The sequence below is a fragment of the Gouania willdenowi genome, chromosome 10 (genome assembly GCF_900634775.1).
Source record: "Gouania willdenowi chromosome 10, fGouWil2.1, whole genome shotgun sequence".
Classification (NCBI taxonomy): domain Eukaryota; kingdom Metazoa; phylum Chordata; class Actinopteri; order Blenniiformes; family Gobiesocidae; genus Gouania; species Gouania willdenowi.
In genome coordinates this window covers 7,298,151-7,321,157 of record NC_041053.1, presented here as the reverse complement: position 1 = coordinate 7,321,157, position 23,007 = coordinate 7,298,151, and the positions used below count along the sequence as shown (strand labels likewise).

The 23,007-nt window shown below is 38.0% G+C and overlaps 1 protein-coding gene across 1 annotated transcript; it reads left to right on the top strand.

Annotated features, from left to right (window-relative positions):
- The first annotated feature begins 350 nt into the window (after positions 1-350).
- foxo4 (forkhead box O4) lies at positions 351-22,751 on the top strand. Its single transcript, XM_028458766.1, has 3 exons — positions 351-2,041; positions 11,865-13,386; positions 19,962-22,751. Exons 1-2 carry the CDS (start codon positions 1,607-1,609, stop codon positions 13,365-13,367), a joined length of 1,938 nt encoding a protein of 645 aa, XP_028314567.1. The 5' UTR covers positions 351-1,606; the 3' UTR covers positions 13,368-13,386; positions 19,962-22,751.
- The last annotated feature ends 256 nt before the right edge of the window (positions 22,752-23,007 follow it).

The following is a 23,007-nucleotide window of genomic DNA, read 5'->3' as shown; positions in this document are numbered from 1 at the left end:
AATATAGATTTTCTATATTTTCTTTTTTTTTTTTTCTATCGTACGATCAACAAACAAGTCGAAGTTGACCCAAGTAAACCCTTCATTTCCTAATTTCATTTACTTTTTAAATCACACCCTTTTGGTTAATCGATATAATAACTTCCTAGTGTTGTGGTTCAATCGACGTCCCGCCTCTTTATCACCTTAAATGGCCTGAGCTACTTGGCACGCTTTCATAAACAGTTACATAAGCTTCTACTACAGGTACATGTTGCCTCTACAAGAGCCTGTTTACGCATGTCTGTCACACACTGAACTTCATTTCCCAAAGTTCCGCAGAGCGCATGCGCAGTTAGCATCGCCTGACAGTGGTAAACAGACGTCAGAAGGGAGTCTTCGCCTCGAGTCAAAACAAAACAAACCTAAACAAGTGAAAAAGACGCTCACGAAGTGGATTTTTGGACCTCCGTGACGATCTCAGGTGTCACTGAAGTGTCCACCGGTTGGAAGCGGCTGCTTTGAGGAGGTATTTGGAGCTTTTCTCGGACTTTTCACTCGATTCTAAACTCTGGAATAGCAGGAGCTTAAGCGGCTAACGTTACGGAGGCTATCGTGCTGTTTTCAAAGTGCGGCGCAGGCTAAGGCTGTACCAGCCGGCCCAGGGCCGACCCTGCGGCACGGTCAACAACACCATAGCCGGACCGGGACCAGCTAGAACGCCCTCCACCTCGGCCAGGACGAGTTGTGTTTTTTTTAAATCGGCGCCCTTCCAGCATCGTGCGGCGAAGTGTGGAGAAACATGGCAGATGGTGACATGCGCCTGGCCGCAATGTGGAGGATGGTGCGGACCTGAGACTCGGACCCAGCCGTCCTCTCACTCCGCTGGACTTTAGTTTGACGTGGGACAGTTTCACATACAGGTCCCGGTTCTTTCTCCGCTGTTTGGAGCGAGTTTATTATAAGCATAGCTGGACTATCACGGGTGGCTCAGCCTTTTGGGATCTGACCTGTGACTGACTGTGGGATTGTTTGAACTATTTTGTGAGTGTTTTTTTCTCACTCTTGAAGGATTCACACACCACGTTGTTTACAAGTGCAGAGGCTCTCCTTTGTAACAGCAGACAGATAATCCACTGATGTTGGTACGACCTCTTATCGTTGGTTAAATGCAAAACACATTTAAAGCGATATCTGTAAACTACGGACTATTTAAATAATTTGGAATAGAGCAGTTGTTTCACTGTTTATCCGTCACAGTTATTTTCCCGTTTATCTGAACATTTATAGATTCACATGTTTTACTTTAGCTTGTGTTATTTCATTCAAACAAAGGGGCCCCTCTCGCGGCCCTATTTTCATTCCCCTTTAATCGGAAGGTTTATGATAGTTACTATTAAGGAGATTATTTGAGTTCCATAATCTCCAATCTGAGGATTAACCGAGGCTGTTGGTGTGTCCAGATTATTGCGTCTCTTTTCTAGCCCCCCAACCCCCGTTGACACCCCCACAGCACTGTGGTCTATTTTTCCCCTGTGTCTGTGGGTTTGTTTAACTTTGAACGTAAATACACACCTGTGCACATCACAGGTAGATGGTTTAGGGAACTTTGGATCAGGGGACCACAATGGAGGAGACGTCTGTGCCCACGATTGATCCGGACTTTGAGCCACAAAGCAGACCCCGCTCCTGCACGTGGCCACTGCCCAGACCCGACATCTCTGCTGTCAAACCGGAGGGCGCGGACGGGTCAGAGTCCGCGGCCGGGACTCCGCCCGCCGACGAGGACAAGCCCGAGCCTCAGCAAATCGCCTGCGAGCCCGAGAAAGCGGGGGCGGAGGGTGGGGTCAACTCCGGAGTGGGCGGAGCTATCGCGACGCCCCGAAAAGGGTCATCCCGACGCAACGCATGGGGGAACCAGAGCTACGCAGACCTGATCAGCCAGGCCATCGAGAACTCCCCGGAAAAGAGGCTGACCCTGGCTCAGATCTACGAGTGGATGGTGAAGACAGTGCCTTTCTTTAGGGACAAAGGGGACAACAACAGCTCTGCTGGATGGAAGGTGAGGACCCACACTCATGGTTCAGGGGCCACAAAAAGCACCAGATCAAGGAAGAATATTTCAAATAAATATCACATGAACAGATGTGTAAAGAGTATTGAAATATCCAGAGGTGGCAAAAGAATAGTCTTCAGTACGCAAGTAAAAGTATAGATACATGAATAAAAATGACTGGTAAAAGTATTGAAGTTGCTCCCTTACTTGAATAAAAGTACAAAAAAAAAAAAAAAGTACTTGCAACTAAGTAAAAAGTTAAACAAATGCCTCTTCAATAATAAGACAGTGATTTTAAACCAGCAAGTTCCATATCTTTTGTTTTTTAAGAACTTGTAGAAAACTGGCACATGGAAACAATTTTAATGTTACCTTTGCACAGCTGGATAATTTAGCACTCATAATAAACACAATGTGTAAATAAAATGTGTCAGGAATAAAATAAGTGGAAATGCTCAATAACACCCAGAGCAGCTTTGAGTTTAATATTTTTAATAACTTGAACATTTTAATAACCATAAACTTAAGGGACCTGCCTAACAGTAAAAAGCTCAAACTACCAACATTTTGCGTCTTTTTACATCGTGGCGTCATCTTTGAAGGTTTTAAAAGTAACACGCTCATTTTTATAACGTAAGGAGAGAATGTACAGATATTTGTTTTTAAAAAGTAAGAAGTAAAAGTAAAAAGTTATTAAAAACATAAATACTCAAGTAAAGTACAGACATACCAGAAAAAACAACTCAAGTATAGTAATGATAATGAAGTATTTGTATTTAGTTTCTTGTCACCTCTGGATATATCCTACTCAAGTAGAAGTACTACTTGATTGAAATTGTACTCAAGTACAAGTAAGTTATACATAAAATACTAAAGTACAAGTAAAAATTAGCTGAATTAAATAATACTCAAGTTACTAGTGACTTTCACCCCCCACATTTATTTTTGGTTATAAATCATGCCACAGTTCTCTTGCCTACAGTAAACATCTCATGTATAAACTTAGAAAGGAAGAGACCAGATCTTACACAATTGGAACCTAATTTATTTTCCACAAAGGCATCTGTATAAAATAAAAGGTTTGTCAAAATGTACAGTTATTTTTAAAATAAAATAAAACTAATTAATTCAATTGAAAAAAAAAAAGTATAGCTAAATTTATTAACTCTAAAACTGAGAAAATAGCCTCCATTTAGTGCTGTTTTGGTTTTTATCTGGATGGTCGACTATGATTTGATGCATTTGATTGTTGTCTGGTTATTTAATTTTTTGTAGTTTCACTATGTCGGTTGATCATTTAAATAAAAAAATAATTTACTCATTAATGGTTGGGTTTAGAAATGTAATTAATTAATTTACTTCTTTTAAAACGTACTTAAGTACAAATAAAACTACTGATTTAGAAATATACTTAAAAGTACAAGTACCCTAAAAAGCAGCTCAATTACAGTAACGTGAGTACTTGTAATCCATTACTTTCAGCTCTGTTAATGGACAAGGTTTGAATACAAATGCCATATAATCAATGACACAGCCCAGAAATTAAAATACTTACTTCAACATAGGGCTGGGCGATATGGCCTTTTATAAATACCGCGATATTTTTAGGCCATGTCACGATATATATCTCGATATTTTGCATTACCCTTTAATTAACACTTTGATGCACAAAATCACACCAGTATGATGATTCTATATGTCTACATTAAAACATTCTTGATCATACTGCATTAATATATGCCAATTTTAAACTTTCATGCAAAAAAGGGGATATCACAACTAAGTCAAAGTTGACATAACTGTATTTATTAAACAGTGAGTGGCTCAAACATAAAATTGTCAACAGAAAGTGCACGTTCTGTGCAAAATTGTCACAGAGACATTTCAAAACAAGACATTAGTGCAGGATGCAACTCACATGGCATTTCAAAACACAAAATTAAAGTGCACTTTTTGTACATAATGCCACTACAATATTTTAAAACAAATAGTGCCCTTTTGTGCATGTTGTCATTAAGATGACATTTCAAAAAAAAAAAAAGTCCGCGAGTTTAACGGTATGGTCATTTTCAACACCGCACAGACTACAAGCTGCGATATATCGAGTATATTCGATATATCGCCCAGCCCTACTTCAACATATACATCATTTATCCAAGGTTCAGAGACAATTATTATACTGAAGCAAACAAAGGCTTTCTGAACTTGCCTTCAACTTTGAACCAAACATTTTTGTTGCAAAGAAATACAATCTGAAAGTGTCTCCATATTTTAATTTCAAGTAGAGATAGAGCTTTATTCATCCTACTGTGGGAACATTCGGTTTGTACAGCAGCAGCAGAAGAATAAAACAAAACAATCTGCAAAAACTTGCATTTTGTAACAGAATTGTTTTGATGTATATTTATGCAACAATTATTAGATCACAGTGGAGTGAACCAAAAGTCTTCAGAATAGTCCTTGCCAATAGAATTAGCATACTAATGATATATAATCAAATTTTTTTTACTGTGATTGTTCATTATTAATTATGGTGTTGCAATGAAAATATTGATTTAGTTTGTCATAGCCCAGTTTTGTCAAATCATGTGTACCCTGTTCATATCATAAGTACCCTTCACATAATTTCATACACTTTTTCATTTGTGGAACAACGGGCTAGGGTTGGAGTCAATTATAATTGTAATTGTGTAATTGTTGATAATTAATTACAGTTATGGTGTAATTGTAATTTAAGAAATCTGTAATGAAATTGTAATTGAGTGTAGATAATTGACTTTGTAATTGTAAGTGCCATGAAAATGCTATAAAAAATTGTCAATTATAACTTAACGTTAAACCGGGGAACCATGTTACAGTTTTATGTACAGTTCTACACATACGTACAGTATGTAGTTTAGGGAAGCATTGAATATTCGGCCGAATATATTGAAGTGAGTTAAAAGCAAGGCCGAATAGTAGCGTGTGACGGAATCAAACAACTTGCAGTGGCGCGGTGTCCGACGCACATTTCTTAATGCCCGTTTAACTTTGCTGTGCCTGTTTAAAGCTACGTCCGTTTTTCGTGTAGCGCAGCAGCACCCCGTGAGAACGTGATCAGCTTTCATCATCTTCACCTGCTCAGTGTTATAACTGTTCTGTCTGGCTAACAAAGAATAACTCAGTCCATGTTGTCCTTTAGTTCTTTTTATTCCAGCCTTTTGTCCGTGCCTCGTAGGTACACATTCACAGTCAGCAAGCTACCTCAAGTACAACCGTTTCAGTGGGAACCTCCAGTTTACAAATTAAAAGTCTGTTGGAGGAATGTTATTAGAATGTTACATTCTAACAACATTTCATCAGAGCTACAGAAGACAGGATAATTTAAATTAGGTTAATTTAAACTAAGTTGATCAAAACTTAATCAATAAACCTGATCAGATTCAGTAAATTATTGATCCCTGAGAGGAAATCAGGTGACATTAATGCTGTTCTCATACATGTTTATATGACATATAAATAATTAAAAAGGAGCAGTCAGAATAATCCATGTCACTACAACTTATATCTACTTTTTATTGTATGTTATTTTATTTTTGACATACATTTTTGTTTAATTATGTTTTTTTGTATTTATTAGTATTTATTTTGTTTCCTCACAGGAGTTTAAAACTAATATTTTCTTAAAAGAAAAAAAGATAAATATTAAAAAAAAAAAAAAAAAAAACAATTTAAAAATTAAAGTGGAAAACACAGACTTTGGAAAAAAAATAAAACAGATTTTATAGGGCCCTAGGTTTACGTTATGAGTCTATCTACTGTGGTTAAGCAGACTTGTGCCAGAAGGGACATAATTAATTTGTTGTGGGTTTATGCACTTTATTGCACTTTGTTTTTTCTTGGAATGCATATTTTGTTTTATTTGAAGGACTAATATAAATGAAAAACTTTGTTGTGCTTTTTTTTGAAAAGCAAAGGCTACTGGAATATTTAAAAAATATCAGAATATTCAATAAACATTTACTTTCTTTAAAAAAAAACACATCTAAAAATGTATTCTAGGCTATTTATCAGGGGTGTAACGATACACAAAAATCATACGATACGTACCTCGGTTTTGAGGTCACGGTTCGGTTCATTTTTGGTACTGTATGGAACAAAATGTAAAACATAAATTTGCTTGTTGTCTATTCGAAACTTTAGTAAATCAACAATGTATTTAACATTATACAGAATATGAAAATAAAGTAAAAAAAAAATACAATACTATTGTAAAGTGCTGCCTGGTAATAATATTCTCAAACAAAAAATACATTAAATATTATAGAAATAAGCTCACAGCTTAACAGCTTTTAACAAACAAAACATACAGCACAGTTCCAGCATGTAGCCCTTGGTTTAGACCTTGTCCACATTGTCTGCAGTAAGTGCAGATCTACTGGCAGTTACAAATGCAAAACATAAATGTGCTTGTTCATTAAAAACTTTAGTAAACCATCAATGTATTTAACAATATACAGAATATGAAAATACAGTTTAAAAAAAATAGTTTACTGTTGTAAAGTGCTGCCTGGTAATAATAATATTCCCAAACAAAAAATACATACAATATTATTTAAAAAAAAATAAGCTCCTCACAGCTTGTTAACAGCTTTTATCTGCAACTATAAAGACTCTGATGGCAGTTGTTACAGCGTTGGCCAGATCTGGATTGCTAGGCAGAGGCTGCTTGAATGCCGAAGTCAGCTGCGTTTGCACTGAGGATGTTTTCCTTCTTGTCGCAGTGATATTCGCACTCGGGTGGTGACGTTTCAAGTGAGTTAGCATGTTCGTCGTGTTCCCGGAAACATACCCGATCTCAGCTGAACAAAGTCAGCACACTGCCCTCTCTTTATCCACTGGGCTTTCTTCGTTGCAGTATTTCACCCGGAAGCCGAAGTGTTCCAAAGCAGGAGACTTTAGCGACAGGGGAGGGTTTTCCAGCTCTGGTTTCTGGCTAGCATTAGCCATGACATATGGGCTGCAGATGTAGCTGCAGGCAGAAGTAAACGCACGCAACTTCCGTTTGGTTCCGGGAACTCACCCGTGCACGACCCTGTACCCGAACCGAACGTCCCGTACCGAAACGGTTCACTACAAATACATGTATTGTTTCACCCTTACTATTTATACACTATTAAAAAAAAATAGTGGAAAACTTAACAACCGCATTCGGTATTCGGCCAAGCGTTTATATTTTATTCAGCTTCGGCCGCAAATTTTCATTTTGGTGCATCCCTAATGTAGGTAATTAATAAAATGTCATATCAAGCTTTCCCACATTTTACCATCTATCTATAAAGCAAAGAATGTCTGTGTGTGGCTCAAATATCTGTGCGGTGTGTCTGTGTGTGCGTGTGCGTGCATGCTTAATTAAGATTTAAATTTGCATTAGGAATTTAGTGTTTACAAGGTCAGTTTAAAGAGGAGTTAACTTTTATTCTGAAATAAAGAGGAATTAAAGCTCCCATGTAAACGTGAGTGCCTCAAAGTGTTTCTCCAGCCATAACTTCATTCTGGTGCGTTGCTTTTTCCCAATTTATTCATTTAAATACATGAAAACACAATAGTTATCACTCTACACATTTCACAACAAACAAATAAATGCCCCTGATGTCCCACCTTCAAGCACAACCTCATTTGGTCATCCATGAAAAAGCTACTTAACCTCACACTTTTCTATAGCAATACATACTTCCTACGGGCACTGACCGAGTTTAGAAAAAATAAAAATCTAGGGGTATAGTGACACAAAAAAGGCTTAGACGCCCACACCAAAAATATTAAATCCTATATTTTCATTGGTTAGGAAGCCTAACAAGGTAACCAATATCGTAAAGAATATAGATGGTAGATAATTGTTTTAGCGTATTTTACAGCTGATTTAGGACCCGTTACCATTAACACAAGAGGAAGGTTCACTTTTATTAGGTTTTTTATTTCAGACTCAGTAATTGTGGTTAATTGTAATTGAACTTTAGTAATTGTAATTTACTTTCTGAGGATAAAAAATAATCATAATCTAATTGTAATTGTAAAAAATGCTGGTCACATTGTAATTGAACATGGGTAATTGAAAACATAATTGTAACTGACCCCAACCCTCTCCTAAACCCTTAATTGTGTCTCGAAAATTGGTTCCTAAGGCTTAATCTACAAATTTATAACAATGAGTGGAATTTAGGGTGGAATTGGGACGACCAATTCACTCAGTGGTAGAGTGGGTCGTCCAATAAGCGAAGAGTTTTGGGTTCGAATCCCTCTCTAGCCAAGTCATTGTTGTTTTGTCCTTGTGCCTTACTTCACCCACAATATGGTGTGTTGGTGGTGGTCGGAGGGGCCGATGATGCACTATGGCAGCCTTGCAGTATCTGTTCTCATTCTGTTGGATCCAAGTGCTGCATTTGACACTGTAGATCATACAATTTTGTTGCACAGATTGCAAACATGGGTTGGACTAAATGGAAAAGTAATGCAATGGTTTAAGTCATACTTGGAGGAGCGAAGCTATTTTGTAAGCATTGGAAACTTTGAATCTGACAGATTACCAATGTCCTGTGGGGTTCCTCAGGGATCTGTTCTTGGACCTCTTCTGTTTAGCCTGTATATGCTTCCTTTAGGACAAATTTTACAGAACTGTAAGGTTGATTATCAGAGCTACGCAGATGACACACAACTATATCTATCACTGAACCCAGATGACTATGGTCCCATTGAGGTGTTGTGTGACTGTTTAGAAAAAGTAAACTGCTGGATGAGTGAAAACTTCCTTCAACTAAACAATGACAAGATGGAGGTGATTGTCTTTGGTAACAAGGAAAAGAGGACTGCTGTCAGCAATTATCTTGAGTCTCGATCTTTAAAAGCTAAAAACCAAGTCAAAAACCTTGGTGTTCTGATTGACTCAGATCTGACATTCAGCAGTCAGATCAAATCTATCACAAAAACAGCTTCTACCACCTAAAGAACATCTCCAGAGTGAAAGGTTTAATGGCTCAGAAAGATCAGGAGAAACTGGTCCATGCTTTTATATCCAGCAGACTGGACTATTGTAATGGTCTTCTGACAGGAATCTCCCAAAAGAGCATCAAACAGCTACAGCTGGTTCAGAACGCTGCAGCTTGGGTCTTAACCAGAACAAAGAGGTCAGAGCACATTACTCCAGTTTTAAAGTCTTTACACTGGCTCCCAGTCAGCCTCAGAATAGACTTTAAAGTTCTGCTGCTGGTGTATAAATCTGTGAATGGGTTTGGTCCAGAATACATCAGTGACATGTTAGTCAGATATGAACCCAGCAGGTCTCTCAGATCTATGGACACAGGTCAGATAGTGGAGCCCAGAGCTCACAGTAAACATGGTGATGCTGCTTTTAGTTGTTATGCTGCAAAGAAGTGGAACAAACTGCCAGCAGAGCTTAAGTCAGCATCCAATGTGAACATTTTTAAATCAAAGTTAAAGGCACTTTTTTCTCTACTGCATATGATTGAGAGAGAGAGATTTTTAATCATAATATTGTTGATGTCATGATGATTTTACTGATGATTTTAATTGATTTTACTGATGGTTTTAATTGATTTTACTGATGATTTTAATTGATTTTACTGATGATTTTAAATGTTCTTATTGATTTTAAACAATTGAATGTTTTATCATGTAAAGCACATTGAGTTGCCTTGAGTATGAAATGCGCTATACAAATAAATTTGCCTTGCCTTGCCTTGCTTCTGTCAGTCTGCCCCAGGGCAGCTGTGGCTACAATAGTGGCTTACCACCACTGTGTGTGGAGTGGAAGAATAATACACATCAATATAAAGTGCTTTGAGTGTCTATGATAAAGTGCTATATAAAATCCAATGCATTATTATTATTATTCTTATAAAAATGTGGATTTTATTTAAAAAAATATATACCATGCAAGTTTTATGTGATTACTTCAACAGTAAGTAATTACAGTCTCCTTTGTAAAATGTAGCTAATTATTGTCTCCTATTGTCAGAAGTGTGATGAAATGGCCTCCACAGCATAGAAAAATCCTGTTTTAATACATTACAAGAAAATTTAGTATTTTATTAAGCAATAGAACTGTTAGTTTGTGGTGAATTTGTCCAAAAAATACCCTAAAAAGGAACTAAAAACATCTCCCAATTATTTTCAAATACATTTTTAAATCTTTCCAAGTACCCCCTGCAATATGCTCTTGTATCCCCAGGGATACACGTACCTATAAGTCATAATAAAATGTTCGGTTGTCATGCTTTTGCTGGACCAAGCAAACCTTACCTGCTCTGTTTGTATGAAGCTGTGATGGCTGACAAAATGAATGCATATAGTGATCCCTAAGACTGGATTAACTTTTGTTATAACAGAATATGCTGCACTGCTAACACATAATGTAAGATTTATAAGTGTTTCACTGCAAACATCTGTGCTTTGTGTGAGCTCTATAGCAGCCAACCCTCACTAAAAGCTGTCATAAGACCAGCTAATGAGTCTTGGTCTCAAAGTCTGCTCTCTTTAACTCACTTCTTCCTCTTGGTGGTGTTACACATAGTCTGAGTTTTTATCATATCCTACAACCATAAGGTGTATGATAGTTTATAACTTTTTTAAAAAAACACACAAAAGAGCCTAGAAATTAGACACTTCTTTGTGTAAAGGGAGCGGACACCTTTCCTTTACTATAGCTTTCTACTAGGGCTGGACAAAACTCATGTCTCGATATTTTTTAACTCAATAATGTTTTTCCAGAAAGACAATTCTGGGTTTGATTTTCTGATGAAAAATGCCACACAGGCACATCTATTAACAAACAGCTGCACAATGTGTTCCACTTTTGGCTTTTTCTCCTTTAAGGTACAGCACGTGTGAGTGAGGTCTCTAGTGTGGCCTGTTTAGGGGAAAGTCTGGATTAGGACGCATTTAGAAATCTATCTAACTGAGCTTTTTATGCTGTTCTGAGAAATAGCAAAAGCAGCGACTCCTAAAATGAGTATTTAAGCTATAAAATATATATCTCAGAAATATGGAAAAATTGTAAAGAAGGACACTGTTTGTTTGTACTCTAAGAGTAATATAACTCACTATATCTTGAATCTTGATCAGCTCTACTTTCTACTTGGAGGGCAAAACCAATTTATTGGTTAATTTGAGTTTTATTGCCTTTTTAAATCATTTAGAATGAAAACTGCATAGATACGGATATTAACACTTGACATATGTTTGAAGGGAAAAAATTGTGCTTGGAATAGTTTGTTGAATGTTGTGGTGTTGATTTAAAGGGAAGTTAATGTAATTTAATTAATTGGTAATAAAGCATTAATGTTTAATTGTTAGTTTTTTGTTAACTAGAGTAATGCAAGTCTTATGATAGTCACAATCTCTGAGCCTGTGATCCACCACTTTGTGTGTGATGATGACTGTATTCCAATAGCATAGCATAGCATAGCATAGCATAGCATAGCATAGCATAGCAGCCAGTTTGTTTCTCTCAAAGATTAAACCATGGAAGTCTAAGTAGACATGCTCTAGTTCAGTGAAACTGTGTTTTGTTTTTTTGTGGTGTGAGAAAATACTGGAAAATATTTTACTTTATTCCCAAATTATCCATTCAGAATGATTACAGTATGCTATGAATTTTATTAATCATTTTATTTTTGTAAAGTTGAGAAAAGTTAAGCTGAGAATTGATTTCATATATTTTCTGGTTTTGTATTGCAGTGTAAAGAATTTGTTTTAGGATAACGTAGTGTTATTATTGTATGTAACTCAGTTGAAAGAACAGAACTGACATTTGTTTTTTTCTTGTTTGCAGAATTCAATTCGCCACAATTTATCACTCCATAACAAATTCCTGCGGGTCCATAATGAGTCAACTGGTAAGAGCTCCTGGTGGATGCTTAACCCAGAGGGAGGCAAGACGGGGAAAGCTCCTCGTCGACGCGCCACCTCCATGGATAACAGCAGCAAACTGCTTAAGAGCCGCATGAGGGCCAAGCAGACAAAAAAGCAGGCGGGCGCTGCAGGTCTAGCGGGTGCTGGAGGGGTGCTGCAGGGTGAAGGAGGGACAGGTTCAGGTGGTGCCGACAGTCCTAATTCCTCCCAGCAGTTTCCCAAATGGGGCGTGAACAACAGCAGCCCCTCATCCCGTGGCAGCCTGGACGACGGAGATATATGGACCACCTTCCGTCCACGCACCAGCTCCAACGCCAGCACTCTGAGCGGCCGCTTGTCTCCAATCGCCCCGGGTCAGGAGGACGACGACAACCTGCCAGAGGACAGTCTGCTGGGGAGGTATGCAGCCAGCAGTCTGACCCCCACCCTCACAGAAACCCTGTTAGAGGAGCTGGATCTGATCGATGGCCTTACCTTGATAAGTGGGCAGCAGGGCGGGGCCAGCCCCAGCACGGCACCACCAGCACCTCCCACTCCACTGCCCTCAGCCTCCACCCTGCTGCCCCGAGGCTCCAGCTTCCCCTCCTTCCACCACCTGCAGTCCTCCACCATGTCCCAGGTCCCCACCCACACTGGGACACAGACCTCCATTTCTCAGTGTGGCCCCAGCAGCAAGGAACCAGCACCCTTCAGTAACTCCCTCTTCAACCCAATGCCCACCTCCAGCACCCGCGGGAGCAGCCATTTCCCCACCCACGTGCCCTCCAGCCTGGAGGCGCTTCTCACCTCTGATTCTCCCCCACCCAGTGACGTTATGATGACTCAGATGGAGTCTGTCATGCCCACTCCTGGAGGGGTGGGCATGGGGGGTTTGGGCTCATCTGTGGTGGGCATGAGGCCCAAACCAAACCAGCTGCTGTTGGGTAAAGGACTTGAACCCAACACGGTGGCCCCGATGGTGCTGCAGGCTCAGCTGCAACCCCACCAACAGCATCCCCTCCATCATCATCATCATCATCATCAGCAGCACCAGCAGCAGCACTCCCAGATGGGGTTGGGAATGATCCTCTCAGGTATGTCTCAAAACCTGTCGCAGCTCAAAGCCCAGCATGCATCAGTGCCACCCATAGGTGCTCACCATGGAGGCCCCCTGTCCTCGGTCAGTACCGGTGCTGCCCTTCAGGCCATGAGTCAGTACGGGGGCCCATCCTGCTTCCCCACCAGTCAGGACCGACTGCCTACAGACTTGGACATTGACATGTTCACTGAGAACCTGGATTGTGACGTGGACTACATCATCAACAGTGACCTCATGGATGGAGATGGCCTGGACTTCAACTTTGACCCCATGCTGCCTGGAAGCCAGGGCTACACGGGTCCTGCCACCACACAGGGCTCCGCCCACAACTGGGTGCCCGGTTAAATCTTCATCCATCCGCCAGGTAGACCCGTCAGTCCATTAATCCACATGACCCCACCTTATAAACCAGCTGCTAAACACACAAACAATAATGCTGAATACAGCAGTAGGACAGCAATAAACATCTAGTGTAAAGTAGGGGGTACTGCTGGAGAGGGATGTTTATTTAGATTTGTAATTTAAAAGATAAAAATAATAAAAGGAAAAAAATAAAGCCTTTGGTTTTTCTAAACCAGGCACCAAATGTACCATAACATTATCACCAGCACAATAAAAAAGATGCCCTTAAGATACGATTTTAGATTGTGATGTCCTGGCAAATTTGTAATAAGACTGACTCACTTTTAGGTCCCAAACATACATACATCCATCCATTTTCTGACCCACTTATTTCCTTTTTTCAGGGTCATAGGGGTCTGCTGGTGCCTATCTCTAGCTTTTTTTGTGTGCTGTTGGTGAGCGTACACCCTACAGTCCATCACAGGGTCCCAAGCCTAAAATTGAGTCTTTGTGAAGCAGAAGTTATTTGTATCATTCATCTTCTCAAATTAAGTTTTCTATTATATTAGTTTGATTTACTTTGTCTTAACTAATTTGAGATCAGGCCCCTGGCCCTCAATACCTAAAACAAAATAAGCACATTCTCCTACAGCTGCATCCTGAATGTTTTACACATTTTTAAAGGATTCAAAAAATAAATATATGATACAGTTTAGCATGTCTTAAACACATCACTATGGACTACTTAATTATTTTGAGATGTTTGAAAACGATGTTTACACACGCACACACGTAGCATCACATTATGAAAAATTACCCTTAGGCTATGTTCAGGCTTGTGGCAAATGCAGTATTTTTAATTTTTTGCCCATATGCTGCCTGTATCTGATCTGTTAATGACGGTCCAAACAGCACAAATCTAGCATTAGCCTAGCATTAACCTAGCATTAGCTAAGCATTAACCTAGCATTAGCTAAGCATTAACCTAGTATTAGCTAAGCATTAGCTAAGCATTAACCTAGCAGTAGCTAAGCATTAACCTAGCATTAGCTAAGCATTAACCTAGCATAAGCTAAGCATTAACCTAGCAATAGCTAAACATTAACCTGGCAATAGCTAAACATTAACCTAGCATGAGCAAAGCATGAACCTACAGCAGCTAAGCATGAACCTACAGCAGCTAAGCATGAACCTACAGCAGCTAAGCATGAACCTACAGCAGCTAAGCATGAACCTACAGCAGCTAAGCATGAACCTAGCATTAGCTAAGCATGAACCTAGCATTAGCTAAGCATTGACCTAGCATTAGCTAAGCATTGACCTAGCATTAGCTAAGCATTAACCAAGCAATAGCTAAACATTAACCAAGCAATAGCTAAACATTAACCAAGCAATAGCTAAACATTAACCAAGCAATAGCTAAACATTAACTTAGCATTAGCTAAAGATTAACCTAGCATTATCTAAACATTAACCGAGCATTTGCTAAGCGTGAACCTAGCAATAGCTAAGCGTGAACCTAGCAATAGCTAGATAGATAGATAGATAGATAGATAGATAGATACTTTATTCATCTCCAAGAGAAATTCACAGTTCCAGCAGCTTACAGGTATGGGAACACAGGGGCATGCAGGGAAAGTACAATGTAGAAATTTAAAAATTTAAAAATTTAAAAATTTAAAAATTTAAAAATTTAAAAAAATTTAAAACAGTGCAAAGAAAGTACTAAGGTAAAATATAATGGTATAAAAACGAAATGCAGTATAGTGTCTGCCAGTCCAGTTCAAGTGCAGTTGTGCAGATGACAGTGTGCAAGATACAGTTGTGTAATGGTCAGTTAAGCGTGAACCTAGCAATAGCTAAGCGTGAACCTAGCAATAGCTAAACGTGAACCTAGCATTAGCTAAGCGTGAACCTAGCATTAGCTAAGCGTGAACCTAGCATTAGCTAAGCATGAACCTAGCATTAGCTAAGCATTAACCTAAACATTAGCTAAGCATTACCTAAACATTAACCTAGCAACAGCTAAGTAACTTAGCATTAGCTAAGCATGAACCTAGCATTAGCTAAGCATGAACCTAGCAATAGCTAAGCATGAACCTAGAAATAGCTAAGTATTAACCTAGCAATAGCTAAACATTAACCTAGCATTAGCTAAGCATTAACCTAGCATTAGCTAAGCATGAACCTAGCATTAGCTAAGCATGAACCTAGCAATAGCTAAGCATGAACCTAGAAATAGCTAAGTATTAACCTAGCATTAGCTAAGCATGAACCTAGCATTAGCTAAGCATGAACCTAGCATTAGCTAAGCATGAACCTAGCATTAGCTAAGCATTAACCTAGCAGCAGCTAAGCATTAACCTAGCATTGGCTAAGCATTAACCTAGCACTGTCTAAGCATTAAACTAGCAGTGGCTAAGCATTAACCTAGCAACGGCTAAGCATTAACCGTGCAACGGCTAAGCATTAACCGTGCAACGGCTAAGCATTAACCGTGCAACGGCTAAGCATTAACCTAAGCATTAACCTAGCATTAACCTAGCATTAAGCTAAGCATTAACCTAGCATTAAGCTAAGCATTAACCTAGCATTAGCTAAGCATTAACCTAGCATTAGCTAAGCATTAACCTAGCAATAGCTAAGCATTAACCTAGCAATAGCTAAGCATTAACCTAGCATTAACTAAATATTAACCTAGAATAAGCTAAACATTAACCTAGCCATAGCTGAACATTTACCTAGCCATAGCTGAACATTTACCTAGCCATAGCTAAACATTTACCTAGCCATAGCTAAACATTTACCTAGCCATAGCTAAACATTTACCTAGCCATAGCTAAAAATGTACCTAGCATTAGCTAAGCATTGACCTAGCATTAGCTAACCATTAACCTAGCAATAGCTAAACAATAACCTAGCATGAGCTAAACATTAACCTAGCGTTAGCTAGGCATTAACCTAGCATTAGCTAAGCATTAACCTAGCATTAGCTAAGCATGAACCTAGAAATACCTAAGCGTTAACCTAGGAGTGGCTAAGCGTTAACCTAGCAATAGCTAATTATTAACCTCGCGATAGCTAAGCATTAACCTATACATTAACCTAGCATTAGCTAAGCATTAACCTAACATTAGCTAAGCTTTAACCTAGGATTAGCTAAGCTTTAACCTAGCATTAACTAAATATTAAACTAGCATAAGCTAAACATTTACCTAGCCATAGCTAAACATTTACCTAGCCATAGCTAAAAATGTACGTAGCATTAGCTAAGCATTGACCTAGCATTAGCTAAGCATTAACCTAGCATTAGCTAAGCATCGACCTAGCATTAGCTAAGCATTAACCTAGCAGTATCTATGCATGATCCTAGCAATAGCTAAGCATGAACCTAGAAATAGCTAACCATTAACCTAGCAGTAGCTAAGCATTAACCTAGCATTAGCTAAACATTAACCTAGCATTAGCTAAAAATTAACCTAGCAATAGCTAAACAATAACCTAGCATGAGCTAAACATTAACCTAGCATGAGCTAAACATTAACTTAGCATTAGCTAGGCATTAACCTAGCATTAGCTAAGCATTAACCTAGCATTCGCTAAGCATGAACCTAGAAATACCTAAGCGTTAACCTAGCAGTGGCTAAGCGTTAACCTAGCAATAGCTAATTATTAACCTCGCAATAGCTAAGCATTAACCTAGCATTAGCTAAGCATTAACCTATGCATTAACCTAGCATTAGCTAAGCATTAACCTAACATTAGCTAAGCATTAACCTAGCATTAGCTAAGCATTAACCTAGCATTAGCTAAGCATGAACCTAGAAATACCCAAGCATTAACCTAGCAGTGGCTAAGCATTAACTTAGCAGTGGGTAAGTATTAACTTAGCAGTGGCTAAGCATTAACCTCACAGTGGCTAAGCATTAACCTAGCAGTATCTAAGCATTAACCTAGCATTAGCTAAGCATTAACCTAGCATTAGCTAAACATTAACCTAGCAATATCTAAGCATGAACCTAGAAATAGCTAAGCATTAACCTAGCATTAACTAAATATTAACCTAGCAATAGCTAATGAACCTAGAAATAGCTAAGCATTAACCTAGCATTAACTAAATATTAAACTAGCATAAGCTAAACATTTACCTAGCCATAGCTAAACATTTACCTAGCCATAGCTAAAAATGTATGTAGCATTAGCTAAGCATTGACCTAGCATTAGCTAAGCATTGACCTAGCATTAGCTAAGCATTAACCTAGCATTAGCTAAGCATTGACCTAGCATTAGCTAAGCATTAACCTAGCAGTATCTATGCATGATCCTAGCAATAGCTAAGCATGAACCTAGAAATAGCTAACCATTAACCTAGCAGTAGCTAAGCATTAACCTAGCATTAGCTAAACATTAACCTAGCATTAGCTAAAAATTAACCTAGCAATAGCTAAACAATAACCTAGCATGAGCTAAACATTAACCTAGCATGAGCTAAACATTAACCTAGCATTAGCTAAGCATTAACCTAGCATTCGCTAAGCATGAACCTAGAAATACCTAAGCGTTAACCTAGCAGTGGCTAAGCGTTAACCTAGCAATAGCTAATTATTAACCTCGCAATAGCTAAGCATTAACCTAGCATTAGCTAAGCATTAACCTAACATTAGCTAAGCATTAATCTAGCATTAGCTAAGCATTAACCTAGCATTAGCTAAGCATGAACCTAGAGATACCCAAGCGTTAACCTAGCAGTGGCTAAGCATTAACTTAGCAGTGGGTAAGTATTAACTTAGCAGTGGCTAAGCATTAACCTCACAGTGGCTATGCATTAACCTAGCAGTATCTAAGCATTAACCTAGCATTAAGCTAAGCATTAACCTAGCATTAGCTAAGCATTAACCTATGCATTAACCTAGCATTAGCTAAGCATTAACCTAACATTAGCTAAGCATTAACCTAGCATTAGCTAAGCATTAACCTAGCAGTGGCTAAGCATTAACCGAGCAGTGGCTAAGCATTAGCCTAGCAGTGGCTAAGCATTAACCTAGCAGTGGCTAAGCATTAACCTAGCAGTGGCTAAGCATTAACCTAGCAGTGGCTAAGCATTAACTTAGCAGTGGCTAAGCATTAACCTAGCAGTATCTAAGCATTAACCTAGCACTATCTAAGCATTAACCTAGCAGTATCTAAGCATTAACCTAGCATTAGCTAAGCATTAACCTAGCAGTATCTAAGCATGAACCTAGCAATAGCTAAGCATGAACCTAGAAATAGCTTACCATTAACCTAGCAGTAGCTAAGCATTAACCTAGCATTAGCTAAACATTAACCTAGCATTAGCTAAACATTAACCTAGCAGTATCTAAGCATGAACCTAGCAATAGCTAAGCATGAACCTAGCAATAGCTAAGCATGAACCTAGAAATAGCTAACCATTAACCTAGCAGTAGCTAACCATTAACCTAGCAGTAGCTAAGCATGAACCTAGAAATAGCTAAGCATTAACCTAGCATTAACTAAATATTAAACTAGCATAAGCTAAACATTTACCTAGCCATAGCTAAACATTTACCTAGCCATAGCTAAAAATGTACGTAGCATTAGCTAAGCATTAACCTAGCATTAACTAAATATTAAACTAGCATAAGCTATACATTTACCTCGCCATAGCTAAACATTTAGCTAGCCATAGCTAAAAATGTACCTAGCATTAGCTAAGCATTAACTTAGCAGTATCTCAGGAACTTTTTGATTTTTTTGATAGCTTATTTGTTAAAATCAGACAAACAGTGTAGGAGGAGTTAATTCAGACGCAAGAAAAAAACAGATAACAATAGTGAGGAAGAGGATGCCTCCTGCTTCATCACTAACTAGAATATTTGTGTGTGTATAGCACAAAGCTTCTTGTAAGCATAAGTGGAAACATTTAGTCCAATATATACCAGAAAGGGTTCCCGCGTTCTGTGGAAGACATCATGGTTGGAGTGTAGTTTACATGTTACGTAGTCCAGTGAAATATAATCAAGTATGACTCTCTGCCATTGTACCTTGGAAGGAGCCTTGTCTGTGATCCAGTTTAAACGATAATACTTTCTGGCACAAAAAGTTAACATCTTATAGAGTTCCCTTTTATATCTGTCAGTAATAAAAGTATTAGATATACCAAGAAGGAATGACAACGATCTGCCAAAACCGATGGATTGTCCTACAAGAGTGAGTGAGTGAGTGAGTGAGTGAGTGAGTGAGTGAGTGAGTGAGTGAGTGAGTGAGTGAGTGAGTGAGTGAGTGAGTGAGTGAGTGAGTGAGTGAGTGAGCGAGCGAGCGAGCGTACCAATTTCTGTCTTACACTTTGGGGATAAATTGGAGTTAAATTTATGGCGGAGCCAGATATGCAGAGGTCTTAGAAAAAAGAAATATATTTGTTATATTATGCATATGATTAGTGCCGCACACACCACGACACAAGATGCCCCCATGATCACTTCCATAAACACACAGTGAATTGTGCGTTAAGACGTGCAGTGTGAACGTAGCTACAACACTTATATGAATAATCTGGATTTATGAGCCAGTAAATGAGCATCTCACTTTGTGTTGCAGGAACTCATCTTCCATCATGAAACAACATGGCCGCAGATGGATCCCTCTTCACTTTTTTAAGCAAACAAAATTGATCCCGGATCTAAAACAAGGACAAAGTCACAGTTCTCACCCATGTGCCAAGACAGGGAGGAGATGTGGGCAACTATGCACCGTTTTTGAAAAGTAACACCCAGCAACAGTTTTCTGGTTGCTATTTTTTTTTGCTTTTTATTTCAAAATGATCTTTTTTGTGGGGGATTTGTAACATAAATAGTGTCAGTGATGAGACAAATCATCAGTGTGTATTTCCGTTACACAAGGATGGCTTTAAGGTTCAGATGATATGGTACCCTTGGTAGTAAAGACTCTTTTGTTTAGTGAAAAATGGCCAGTTTAGTGGTGAGATGGTCGTTCAGCATGAATGATGTGCACCAAGGATGATGGATTTATGATAAATTAACCACCTTATAAATATTATGGATATTTCTCTTCACTTTAGTGTTTTTTTGGGGTTTTTTGCTCCCAATCTTTCAAAGCGTAAACTTGAAATTTGTGCATTTTCTTTAAAACTTTGATCTAGTGCTTTGTGTGCTTTTTTTGTTTTTTAAATCCCAGTTCAACAAAATGAAGAATGGTGATTTGTGAGCTTTTTTGGGGCATTCATTGGTGACTTGAGATCAGTGGTTGGCCAAGTAATGCATCGTTAGGGCAGCCTCTTTTAGACTTTTACTTCATTTTGACCTTTTTTTTTAAAGACAAATTCAACCTAGAGCCTTTGCCTTTTCAAAGCACTTAGGATTCCTGTGACACAGGGAGCCCAAACTCTGAGAGCACATTTACATAATCTTTTATCATTACCGTGAGAAATAAATGAGTTTATTAACCTGCAAAAGATATATGTGATGCATAAGTTGCACATGCTATGCAGACTTGTCACGAGAGCTTCATAACGAGAGTCGTGAAGGAAATTTTAATCAGAAAATACATTTTTGAAGAGTCTTTGATATTTAACAGTCTTCGATAATAGTTTTTTAGGAGTTGATGTTTTTCTAGTCTGAATATTTACTAACATTGTGAGAATCTGCTGCAAAGATGAGTACAAAAGGGTATATTGGATTATAGTTTAATTTACAATTTAGATGGAGAAAATAAATCAGATATAACTATTATTCATATATTACTAATATTTTTTTTTTTACATTGGAGGAAGAATTCTCAGATCATTTTTAACGGTAATTTTCTATACTTTTATTTTTATAAACTATGAGATGCATGTAGAATCTTTCTAAATAACCAAAGGAACACTAATAATTGCATGGCATGTAGGGAGCAATATCCATGTACACAAGCTTTGCAATCACTGCCTGTAACAGTAAAAGCCACACAAAGGCTGGGTGGACTCTCATCAGCGTTTCACTTCCTTCAAGCCAGGCTTGAAACGTAGTGTGTGAAAAAAACACTCATCTCAACGTGAGACTCCAACAACCGTTATACCTCTCAGTGTGACTCGGGAAAGAAAGCGGGAAAAATGTTGTCGCTATCACTACCTGATCCGTACCTGTAGGCTGGGTTTGGTTGTGTGCACGTGTGAAGCTGTAAAAACTAACCTCAGATTAGTCAGATTAGTCAGTTTATGGACGTGCTGCAATATTCAGATCAACAAATCAGGATTCCACCTAAACGGAAGGAAACACTACGACATGATAATAATAATAATTAACACCGTTTGGTCATCTGATATTGAACATGTGATATCTATGTCACAAACATCACTTCCTGTACATAAATCCCATAAAACCTTCCAACACAGGAGGTTGAACGTTTTCCCTCTGAACTGAATGAAGCTGCTGTTTGGGAAGCCCCGCCCTTTTCTAGCACAGATACCACTGATTATTAGTTGTTGTTTTTAGTGTTATTGTCATTAATGTTGGTGGCAAGCAAGGTTGGGGTCAGTTAGAATTGTCATCAATTGTAATTAATTACAATTATGGTGTAATTATAATTGTATTATAATTTTAAAAATCTGTTGCTAATTAATTAAGTTGTAATTGAGTTCAGATAATTGACTTTGTAATTGTAATTTCCACAATTCTATAAAAGTTTTCAATTATAAATCAGAATCAGAAGTACTTTATTTATCCCAAGAGGAAACTATGTAACAGTTCTATGTACAATTCTACATGTGTGTAGTTCATTTGAATTAAAATATGTTTCATATCAAGCTTTCCCACATTTGACCATTTAAACGCCCACACCAGAAATATTAAAACCTATATTTTCATTGATTAGGGAGCCTCACCAATAGTAAGGAATGAAATGATATGATAGATATTTGTTTATAGTGTATTTTACACATGACCCGTTGTCAGTTTGTGATTAATTATGATTGAACTTAATGTAATTAAACGGTCCAACCCTGGTGAACAGTAAATAAAGTGAACATAACACATGGTGTTAAAAATCTAATAAGCCATGTAGCATTAATGTTTCCATCTTCAAAAAGATTCCTGAGCCGCTCTGACCTACAGCTAAATATAAGTGATACATAGTTTATACTGTAGTTTCAGTCTGAATGAGTTCCTTTGTATAGATTTATATCAACATAGACACTTTCCCAGCAGAGGACATCATTGAAAACTATTAATTGGTCACAGTTTAGCTCTGTCCAATTGTCATATTTAACATCACAATGTCGCCATGGCAACATCTAATACAAATCACATTTCTTAAAGTAATACACATTAAAAAAAAAAAAAAACTTTATTGCATTAATTAACAAACACAAGGTCATTTTCACAGACATCAAAAGTACACTAATTTATTCTGTTTTGTAAAAAAAAATGAAAACAATGAACAGAAAATGAAACAAAAAACGACACACACCCAAAAGGTAAATTGGGGATAAATTAAAAAGTGTAATAGCCTTTTTGTTCCATCTTTTGATGAACTTATGTATGTATGTGTAGACTACTTAATCTTGTTCATTTTTTGCAAGTTATCTTCAATTTTTTTCTAAAGTAAATACACATCAAAGAAGTGACAAATGTTTTGATTAAAACACAAA

Coding starts and splice junctions, on each gene's coding strand:
- foxo4 (XM_028458766.1), top strand. CDS start 1,607: ATGGAGGAGACGTCTGTGCCCACGATTGATCCGGACTTTGAGCCACAA. Junction 2,042..11,864: donor ACAGCTCTGCTGGATGGAAG/GTGAGGACCCAC, acceptor TCTTGTTTGCAG/AATTCAATTCGCCACAATTT.